Below are 10948 nucleotides of genomic sequence, written 5' to 3' on the forward strand. Positions count from 1 at the left end.
ATGGTTCTGATTGGAAGCAGAAAATACCTACTCATAACCACTCAACCAAGGCAATGAAAGCAGTCAAAGGGCAAGTTTTAGAAAGCCAAAAAAATCAAACTTTTAAGTGGATAATCAAAACAAATCAACAAATCAAATTCGAAACAGCAAAAGTAAGACCAAGTCTATCTCCCCCTCTCACTGTTATTATATAGAGTTTGATGAAGATTAGGTTTTGATGACAGGTTTGTCCCCTTGGCCTCACAACTACTTCTAGGCTCCAAAGACCATTCTTTGCAAAGACCCAAGAATTTTCATTGCATTTGTACACATAAGACCACCAATTCTCTTGGGTTTCTTTACTTTCCCTTCTCTTGATCATCTCTCTGCCTCTCTCTTTGTTTTTTTTTTTTTTTTTTTCATCTTTAAAGGTTGAAAATTTGACTAAGAAGGAGTGTGAAATGTTGGATTATTACGAGCAGCTTGCTGCTAGTCCTTACAATGATTCTCTTAAGGTTCTTGAGGCTGATATTCAGCATGCCAATATGCTGTGAGTGCAACCCCCTTCCTATTTTTTCCTTTCCAATTTGCTTTTTTGTGTTTATATTGTATTTTGAAACTGGGTTTGAAAAACGTGAAATAAAGTTATAGGCTTCTGAGTTCGTACTCTTAGTAATGTAATGTTTTGTAATGGTTTGTCTTCCATATTCTACATTTACTATTTTGAGGTTGAATCCTACTGTGCAATAACGCATGGGTTTCTATTTCCTTAATAATTTTGGTTTTGGTTTTGATGGATTGTTTCTGCAAAAAAGAATTGGGGAAGAAAGAGAGAAAAGAAAATAGTTATTTTGCATTTCAGTATTTTTATTTGTTCTGAAACTAATATCTATTTGGGTATGTGGACATAATCTGCATACCGTCCTCGCTGTCATCGTTATGCTAAATGAATTCCAAAATTTGTTGTCATGTTGACCCCAATTCACAAGCTTTGATCTTTATGTTGGATAATGAGCATGCTAGGAAGTTTGCAAGTCTTCTGTACATAATCTTGGATATATACTACTGGATTCCCCCAGTTATTATATCAATACATTCTCTGCTGGCTATACCAATGTTGGGGGTTTGCTGAATATTTGCAATGTTAAAAGTGGCCTGAGGTTCGGTCCATGGTTTTAGGAGCACGACGTCCGGTTCCTTGCTTACCTTGTTTTATGAATTTGTTGCTGACCATTCGAATGTTTTGCTGAGTTAATAGACCTTTTTTTTGGTTGATGAAGTTAAGTGACTTTTGATGTTACTTGAATAAATATATGTTTGCAGGGCAGCTTCCATCCCCAGACGCAAGAGTGGTACGGTTCTTCAAATGAAATTGGTTTACAATCACTTGGCACCCATTTTCCTGTTTTTGCTTCAATGGATTGATTGCTCCTCTTCATGTTTACTTTCAAGTTACTTAAATCTTTTCCACATAATTGTATATAAGGTTGGTTTCTGCTTGCCGGTTCATTTGTTTCTAGAGCAAAATTAGTAGTTTAATGTTTGCCCCCTCGTAAGAATGAAATCCAAGTTCTTGAATGTTTCTGTGTTTGCTTTCATATGTCTTCAGGTGCGCACAGATGGGAGGTCAAATATCTCTTCATGTGGAAGGAAAGCCACCGTCAGCGAATTCTACAGTTTGTAAACTACATCTCTACTCTTTTTAGTAGTTTAATATCTGTTGAAGATCCTGCTTGAACAATATTGATGCTTAAAATACTTAACAGCTTCCCTTCTTTAAATGGATCTCATTTTGCCTGCTGCTTTCCAATTTTCATAAAGCATTGCATTTGTGGTGTAGCCTTTCTGCTTTTAAACTTTAATTGTCATCAAACTTTGCGTAATGTTACATGCTGCCGCATTTGTGAAATTCATCTTTATTCATGTCTTCCCAACCTAAACTGCAGATGTTATACTACCATCCCTTCAGCGTCTCCATGGTGATTCATTGGAGATGGATATCACCCAAGAGGAAGCTCTAGAGATGGCTGTTAGGAAGAGATATGAGGATAATATAAAGCTTTCAGATGCAGACTTGGAGAGAGAAAATGAGTGTGGCATCTGCTTGGAGCCTTGTACCAAAATGGTTTTGCCAAACTGTTGCCATGCCATGTGCATTAATTGCTACCGCGATTGGTATGAATAACCTAGTTCTTCCTTAATCCCCAAAAATAGTTGTTCTTCCTTTTTCTGCTTTAGTCTCATCCAGTATCACCGTATGATGATGGGGCACATTATTTATAACAATTGTCACATATTTGCATCTTTATGTGTTATAGGAACACAAGATCGGAATCGTGCCCGTTCTGCCGGGGAAGTATAAAGAGAGTGAATTCAGGGGACTTGTGGGTTCTGACCTGCGGCAGTGATGTGGTTGACACTCAAACTGTGTTGAAGGAGGATATGTTGCGGTTCTATCTTTTTATTAACAGCCTGCCAAAAGATCTCCCGGATGCTCTATTCTTAATGTATTATGAGTACTTAATTTGATCAAACATGCTAGAAAAATATGGTGTATAGAGAGAGAATTGACAACCATCACATGTACAGAGTCTGGCGAGGCTTTCACATTGAAATTTTCTTTTGACTTCACCTTGTGCAAAATAATGTACATGCTCTGTGTAAGAGATAAAAATTATATATATCAGAAGAGTCACTTCTTTTATCATGCAATTTTGATTTTGTGATGGAAAGGCCATCAGGCCATGCGACTCCCATGTTGCATTTAGTGAGGAGTTCATTTGCACAGAGAACAATTTTTCTTCTTTAACCTTTCTTGGATGATTAAATCCCATGGCACCAAGTGTGCATCATTTCCTTTGTTGAATCTGATTCAATAGCTTTCGATGATAAATATTGGCGATTTCATAGGTTCAATTCCTCCCGAACAACAAATATTTAGAAACAAGTAAGATTCGATCAATAGTTCAACAAGTAAAATTTTTAGAAGATATTCTAAATTATGGAAGTCTGAGAAGTGTTCTCAGGCAGTAGTAACTCTAGCGCCGATTATACCATCCGATTTTTTTTCTTTTGCTTCATAACTACAATACACTCTGATCACAAGCAACACAGCAAAGTACTAAAACATTAAGCTGATCCAAAGGCAAGCAGTTCATCCATGACGCAGTTTCATGTCCAACAAGTAACTGAAGGGAGGGTGAGTGGCCTTGCCATTGAGGAACATATCAGTAAGCACCTTGTACATGGCTTCAGTGAGATGAACTCCATCCCAGTTTATGTACTGGGAAGGGCTTGGACAGGCACTAGCAGACGGTGTGCCACACACGGCATACACCTCGAAGTTGTAGGGGTCACCTGTCCCACAGCAGGCCTTGAAGCTCTCCTTGAAACCATACTGGTTTGGATTCTTCATGACTGTGAAATAGGCATTCCAGTAATCAGCATAGGTGATGACAGCATGGGGAAACTGTGTCCTGAGTTGTTGCAACTTGGCTTGGAGGACAAGGTTATGGCTATAGGTTTGGTTGTTTACACTCTTCACACATCCTATACTGTCTCTATCGTCTTCGGGAGCTAAGGTCATGGCCAATGGCAAGCACCCTGAGAGTGGCAGGCCTTGCACAACAACATACTTTGCACCCTTCTTTAACAATGCCTGCAAAGTAACAGAAACATCACCGTCCAATTAGCCAAAGTCGAAATTGGATCCTCTACTTATGTTTTTTAAACTCATATCAAACACAAAGTTGTCTTAATATTTAGAATTAGGATCCAATTTAGGATTTGACATGGAGAGCATATATTGGAAAGCAACCTAAATCCATATAGCCAAAGTCCTACCTGCAGAAAATTAGTAACTCTACTGATCCCAAGCTGTTGGATGGTATCACCTGGTATATCAGATCCAACGGTATAAGCATAATCATTGACCCCAATTTCACCAACCCAGAAAAGTGCATCATCAAAAGCTGCTGCTTTGCATGCTGCTCCAGCCACTTTGCATCCCTGGCTTTCCAAGAACTTGTCAAACCAGAGGAGCTGGGTTAGGATAGACTGAGGAGTGATTGCAAGGCTAAGGTTGTTCTTGACAAAGAACTGGTGCTCTATGGCTGTAGAGCCAGCAACAGCAAAGTTAACCCCCTGAGCAGCATCTGTAGCATTGCTCATTATGGAACGGTAAGGTTTCAAGTAAGGCAAGGACAGTGACTCAGCTATGAAATCGATCACTAACCGCCCGTCGGAGTAGCGGTTGGTAGGGCGGTGAAAGAAAGTGATGCCATATGGAGGGTTTGAGACATGGCCAAAACCACTAGGGCCTGTGGCAGATTTTGTGTTGCCTGTGTCTGTGAATGAATCACCAAAGGCATAGATTTTCTTGAAGGGTCTTGGTCTTGGGTTTACTTTGGTTGTGGCAGGAGAGGCAGAACAAGAAGAAGAGGAGAGGATGAAGATGGTGATGATGGCAATGAGGGTGTTTTTCCAAGAGAAATATGTGACTGAAGAAGAAGCCATTGTCTAACTCTTCTCAAGGCTTCCAAGCTTTACTCACTAGCCAGCTGGCTTTTCACCCTGCATGTATGTACTCTGGCTTATATACTTTTTATATTTTTCAAAATGGCAAATATGTCCTCCACCTATATTTTTCATCTTAAAAACTCTGTATGTACTGCCAACATAAGACCGTCCATGAATTATTAACTAGCAGTAACATATAATTTATGGATTGATTAAGCTGGAAATAAGAAGATTTATCCTTCATAATCCAATATACAACAAGAACCTCATACATTCATTTCCTTTATGTTAAAGATTGTTAAACACTGTGAAAGAGGTGTTTAAGGAGAGCAAACACTGTTTTCTTTTCAAATAGAACACAAAACTCTTCTCTGTTGAAAGGAAGGGAGGTGAGAGTTATAAATTCGGAGCTAAATATCTTGAAGTAGTTGAAGGAAAAATAGTTGGGCCTTAAATGAGCAAGTGTCCACACAAAACCTCTTTTTCTTTCAGCAGATTTTCAGAGAGAGAGAGAGAGAGAGAGAGAGTAATTTTCTTTATTCTTTTGCTTCTATACATTTGGCCTCACAAGACTGTCGGTGCTTTGATGCACATCTTAAATATTGCAACGACCGCTATGACCTCGTCCACAATAAGAAACCTCATTTACATAGCACTCTTTTGCAGATGGCTGTGTTAAATGATAGTCATGGCCATATTCAACGAAAGCCACAAGCACAGGGCATGCAGGTAAAAAGGCATGGTATTCGACTCTAGCGTCTGTAGGCCACACGCATGATAGCTATGTGTCGTTGATGCATGTAACATCATACATATAATTGACGTTATATTATTAAATCGTGCGTGGCGAATTGTACACCATTGATGATCTTATAATATTTCTCACATGAGAACATGGTCGAATGTATCTTTAGGCAGCTAAAGATATGTTCGGAAGCGTTTGATGGTATCAACTAGCCAAGTTAACGTCACTAAACATGATGTGTATGATGTGTGTTCTATATGCGTGGCTGCACCAAGTCATAGCCAGGAGAACTTTGTGATACTTGTTAAGAAAGGGCTCCACTACAATTGCGTGAAATATACGGCACAATAGACTATTGCAAATTCACAATAATTTGATCAACTCATAAAAGGATCAAGGACAATTTGAGTCAACCTTCCAAAACATTGTAAATAAATGAGTGAGTTTTGGTCAATCCTAACTCGATTATGACATAATTAACCTATTTAATAAATGGGTCGTGTCCACCTGTTTACAACTGGATGCATTTTAACTTGTTCAATTATGTTAGTTTAAATTTTTAGAGGATTAAAATTATTTTTTTAATTGGGGCCTATTAACGATTGGGCTGGCCCGCCATAGCTGTGTCCAAGAACGTGTTTTGGGTTGATTGGATTCAACGCCTTACGCTATTTCCTTGGATGCCAATATACCATATGAAGGCCCAAATCAGAAATTCCTTTTACTTCTCTTTTCGTAATGCATGTAAATTTTGGCGGCAACACACATTCTTATATTAGAACTCGTCGCTTCCGAATTTCTCTAGGTTTTTAGGTAAGCTTCAAAGATTTCATGACTTGTTGCGGTCACAATATTAATATTGTAATTAGGGTCTAGGCTGCGTTCTCCTGTTGCTTTTACCTCTGAACAAAAAGAGAGAATTCTTGAAGAAGAAGATGATGATGGCGGAGGAGAAGGATTGGTTTTTCTATGTTAACATGGACGATGACCTATTGGTTCTAGATCTTAGTAAATTGTTGGCAAGGAGTTCTCCAAGGCCCGAGTTTAAACTTGTTCATGGCTCTTATTTTCCGGACGGAAGGAATTTACCAGAAGGCATGAGATATATAATTGTGAATTCCAAACCCTATATTGTGGGAGGTAAGTCTTGCCCCAAGCGTCCTAGCGAACCTTTTAAACCCAACCTTGAAGTCATTGACTGTGAACCCACAGAGGGCAACAAAACTACACTTCCCATGACTTTTGCTCCCAAGATAAATCCTGTGGTGGTCACCCTAAAGGATAAAATCTATGTCCTGTCCACGGAGCCTGTCGGGTACGAAGTGGAAGAAGAATCGCCAGCCCTCTTCGAGGTTTTCGATCCGGTTACCGGGTTGTGGACAGTCCTCCCTAATCCTCCCTTCCCCGTTGGTTCTGGTGTTGTCCTTTTTGAATGTTCTTGGGGCGACAACCTCGTTGTGAGGCACTGGTTAAACCGAAGATATTACGTTTTTGACACCCTTCAAAATAAATGGGAGGAGGAGGATGATGCAATTGCATCTGGCGTCCCGAAGGCATCTGCCTCTCGTTTTGCAGAATTCAAGGACTTTCTGGTTAACGCCCCTTATTGGGGTGGAGATGTTATTGCTTATAGTTTGGATCCGATCAACGGCATCCCGAAGCCGGTTGGGAAGCTAGTTGAGCTTCGGAAGGTGTTATGGCAGCCTTGTCTAGAGTTTCCCTCAACCTTCGTCAGCCATATGAGTGGTGATGATGGGCTTATGTGCATAATGAGTGGTGGCTGGGACCCGTCGAACAAGTTTTGTGTACGTGTAGTGGTGTTCCAACTGCGCGTTACAAGCCTTGCTCCTGGTGAAGGATTTCGCGTCAATGCAGATATCAAGGCAAACGAAACTTATTATTTCAAATATTATTCTTTCAAACCGACCGGCGATCTACAAATCAGCTCAGTTGCAATGACGTAAGAAATTACTACAAGTCCCTCAAACAAAATATTTGCTTCTGATTGGTAATTATATTAGATACATCTTGGCTAATTTTACTTAACGCAAAACGTCTGGTGTTCTTTTTTGTCGTTTTACAGGCTTGATAGTTCGGACAAGCATGACAATAAGCCTGATGCAAGTTGCAAGAATGAAAATCTTCCTAAGTTTGATTGGTTTGTACTTTGTGCATGAAATCTGAATAGTTTGGAATTATTATCTTTATTTATCAGTAGCGCCTAAGACATGGATAATTTCTTCTGAGATCTAGAATAGAACGTGAAAAGCTGAATTCAAATAAACTAATACAATTCTAGATATATAATTAGCCTGGTTCAGATACCAAAACACCATATGCACCTAACACAAAATCAAACAACCCGCAAAAACAATTCTAGCATGTTATGCATACCAAGCCAAATTTTGTCATCGGGTCTCTCAAGTTAAAGTCTGTCATCGAATCTCAAGATGGTGGCAGCTTTACTTCTATTATACCGTTTCCTAAACAACACTGCCACCTTGTTGAACTCGAGACTCGAAAAAGAGTCTTACAGTAGAATAAATCAACGAAGGTTCAGCCATTGCTCCATTTCCATAATCCCCACAAGCCAGCCTCTTTGTGACAGGCGGGATGAGCGACACTCCAAGTTCATCAATTGACATGATATGTCGCTCCGTGAAGGGATTCTTCCACATCAAGGTGTTCATGGCTGGTGCAACAAAGAAAGGCTTGCTGTAGTCCCATGCTCGTACAACACAGGTGAGTAGATTGTCACACAATCCCCCAGCAATCTACGAGAAAAACCCCGATTCCATTATCTCATTATTGCCATAAAAAAACAAATGGAGGGAATGACAACTAAAATTTGAAAGTTATACAGAAGATGATAGTTTGAGTCACCTATCTCATCCCGTTGCTAAAACAACTTTATAAATGCACAAGATTTCCAGATTGCTACCTTGCCTAGTGTGTTCGCTGACAATGGGGCAATAACCAAGATATCAGCCCAACGGCGGAGCTCAATGTGAAGCACACTATCACCCATTTTGTTCCAACTGGACCACTCATCCTCATCGGTGTACAGGATTACATCCTTGGGAAGTGATGTCCTATCAATGAAATGCAAGGATGCTCTTGTGGCAACTGCTTTTACTTCTGCCCATTCAGAGAAACTATGGCAGAGGTTGCCAAACTTTATGGCCGCTACACTCCCGCTAGCAGCAAGTAGAATCCGAGGCCTCCTCAGAGCAGGATTGGCTTGTATTGGCTCCATTTCTGGACTCTCAGGTTCAGAGCCAGACATAGCCTATTCAAAAGATTCCAATCAACATCAAAACAATTTGAAATTAAAGAAAATCAGGTTATCCATTAAACCTTCAACCTGTTATTTTGGAAAGTGCCTAGATAATGCCTCAACTTATTCCTTTAAAAAAAATACTGAGAGATCCAAGATGAATTTGAACCAATGCACCTCTTAAGAACATAAATAGGACAGATCAACATGCCTAAGGAACCAAAAAGAAAAGGCAGCCATGACAGAACGGAAGATCTAGGTAACAGACAGATCATTCAGCCACTTTGTTCAGCACACCATAAAACTTACTTAAGAAAAGCATATCCATTTACATGATGATTCATCCCAATTTAAGGGCCAATTTAAATCTAACAGTAGAATATTTAAATCTTTAATTTACAGAAGACAGCCTCTTACTTTTTCCAAGGCAAGAAACAATTCAATGGCCAGAATTAAAAGAGAAAAAATTATCTCCCAAATGATTAAACCTAGCTAAACATACAAAGCATACAAAAGAAGCACCTGCTTACGTTACAATAGCACTAAGTAAACTTAGAGTGAAAGAACAAAAAGGGGTTCTACAAATATCTAAGTTCATATGTCTTCCAAACAAGGAGGTGACAATCTCAGATAACCAATTGAATAATGACATACAAGAAAACCACTAAACTGGCTGATTAGAAAAGCCATAATATGCCAATGAACATTATATAAATGTTTTCTAAAAAATACCTTGTGTGACGATCTTAAGATGTCGAATTGCAGAAATAGGCTTCTAAATGAACTAAACATATCCATATGCACCAGCCCGACTGGTGAAGGTGAGATTCATGGTGATCTTGAATGATCACAGTGAAAAATACAAGGAAATTTCTTGTTGCAGGGAAGCCTCTGAAACTTTCTTTCTTTCTCAATGACTTAATATCAAACACCTTTGCTACATTTATACACAATGCGGTCTCCCTTTCCCGCCCAATCCCAATAACGAACTAACAGAAAACTAACTCCTGCAAACCCACTCCTGACTAACTTGCTCACTCGGCCAGTTTGATATGTTTGAACCATGACAACTTATCAAATTAAAAAAAATAAAAAATCAAACGAAATTTAAATTTTTAAAAAAAAAACTTTTCCTTTATTTTCTACTCATCCAAACGGATCAAACACTAAAAAATCTCAAACATCAATCAATGTTTAATTCGTATTTAATCGCATGGAATTAGCACTAAAACGACACAAAGTTCCAAAATTTGAGTGAGAAACCCTTACTCACTTGGAGTGGTGACTTCCTTTCCCTGTGTGCGGTTTGAGTCGTTCTAGGGTTTTGCACTGAAACTCAACAAGTCAGGTGAGTTTCAGGGCTCGAAATGCACCGTCTTGACCTTCCGTTGAAGGGAACCGGTCGGTCACAAATCTCGTATATGCAGAGTGCTTCAAAGTCCAGTCCAAACTTTCAGAGGAGGTCAAGCGACGTCGTCTTCTGTTTCACACATCGGCTTTTATTTATTCTCTTTTCCTAAATGGCTTTTTCTTTTCTTTTTGTGTTTTATTTTTCACCAAACAAAAAACAATTTTAATTAATTTTCGAAGGAATTACAAAATATGAAGATAATTACAAAGCTTGTTTAAACATATTCCAAACATTTGGTCAACATGATCTAGTTTACTTAAAAAGGGCATTTATTTGTAGACGCATGACCTCATGTTTGAACTTCTATGATATGACAACCTTTGTAATGTGTGTATATGTCAATTCTTATTTCTCTTTATAATCTGAACTAACACACGTATTAAAAAAATATATTCCAAAAATTTGATGTTTGATTTGATAATGGGATGAAGTCCCATTATCATGCATTTGAAAAATATTTTTTTAATGATAATAATCACATAAATTTCATCTTATAATTCCTAAAAAAAAAAAATTCAAAAATCAGTTGTATGGAAACAAGAGTACTTTGGCAATATAAATTTAGAATCACACCTTAATATTCCTTATTCAACCACAAGGGAGCTTTGCATTGTATTTATCGTTACTAGTATTTTTCTTTAGCAATAAAAAAAGAAAAGTAATATCTTAGTCTTATATAATTAATATAATTAGTGATTAGCTTGTAGTTATTATTTCTTTAGTGAATAATTAGTATTTAAATATTTCAATTTGGAATCATACCTTAATATTCAACCACAAGGGAGGTTTGCACTATATTTATAGTAACTAGTGTTTTTCTTTATAGCAATATTTTTGTTTTGTTTAAGAGTTTAAAAATGATCCAGATCCATAAAAAAAGTTTAAAATGATGATTTAGGTTTAGGGTTAGACATTTAATCGTGAATAACAAAAGTAAATACCTATTTTATTTCGTCTTATTTTGGGCGGGACCGTGTATCAAATTAGTAAACACGCGCTTGGCTAGCTTGTTAGCCCA

At 38.2% G+C, this 10948-nt stretch overlaps 4 protein-coding genes across 6 annotated transcripts; 2 read left to right on the top strand and 2 right to left on the bottom strand.

The window, feature by feature from the left end:
* The first annotated feature begins 76 nt into the window (after positions 1–76).
* Positions 77–2691, top strand: LOC103338007 (E3 ubiquitin-protein ligase AIRP2-like). Its single transcript, XM_008241183.3, has 5 exons — positions 77–529; positions 1303–1465; positions 1589–1655; positions 1926–2154; positions 2298–2691. Exons 1-5 carry the CDS (start codon positions 441–443, stop codon positions 2506–2508), a joined length of 759 nt encoding a protein of 252 aa, XP_008239405.1. The 5' UTR covers positions 77–440; the 3' UTR covers positions 2509–2691.
* A 224-nt stretch (positions 2692–2915) lies between these two features.
* LOC103338006 (GDSL-like Lipase/Acylhydrolase superfamily protein) lies at positions 2916–4555 on the bottom strand. The gene is made up of 2 exons (XM_008241182.2): positions 3823–4555; positions 2916–3637 (listed from the first exon to the last, which is right to left on the bottom strand). Exons 1-2 carry the CDS (start codon positions 4492–4494, stop codon positions 3134–3136), a joined length of 1176 nt encoding a protein of 391 aa, XP_008239404.2. The 5' UTR covers positions 4495–4555; the 3' UTR covers positions 2916–3133.
* A 1438-nt stretch (positions 4556–5993) lies between these two features.
* Positions 5994–7549, top strand: LOC148915323 (uncharacterized). The gene is made up of 2 exons (XM_089041707.1): positions 5994–7202; positions 7326–7549. Exons 1-2 carry the CDS (start codon positions 6178–6180, stop codon positions 7417–7419), a joined length of 1119 nt encoding a protein of 372 aa, XP_088897833.1. The 5' UTR covers positions 5994–6177; the 3' UTR covers positions 7420–7549.
* On the bottom strand, positions 7517–10000 carry LOC103338005 (phosphopantothenoylcysteine decarboxylase HAL3). 3 transcript variants are annotated; one of them, XM_008241180.3, is made up of 3 exons: positions 9793–10000; positions 8184–8531; positions 7517–8016 (listed from the first exon to the last, which is right to left on the bottom strand). In XM_008241180.3, the coding sequence occupies exons 2-3, from the start codon at positions 8526–8528 to the stop codon at positions 7726–7728; spliced, it is 636 nt and encodes a 211-aa protein (XP_008239402.1). In that variant the 5' UTR covers positions 8529–8531; positions 9793–10000; the 3' UTR covers positions 7517–7725. The 3 variants fall into 3 exon arrangements, with proteins under 3 accessions (XP_008239402.1, XP_008239403.1, XP_088897834.1); XM_008241181.3 differs by having other exon boundaries at positions 9789–10000; XM_089041708.1 differs by lacking the exon at positions 9793–10000 and adding an exon at positions 9252–9450.
* Positions 10001–10948: the final 948 nt, after the last annotated feature.

This window comes from Prunus mume, linkage group LG7 (assembly GCF_029339155.1).
Source record: "Prunus mume cultivar Tortuosa linkage group LG7, ASM2933915v1, whole genome shotgun sequence".
In the NCBI taxonomy this organism is placed as follows: Eukaryota; Viridiplantae; Streptophyta; class Magnoliopsida; order Rosales; family Rosaceae; genus Prunus; species Prunus mume.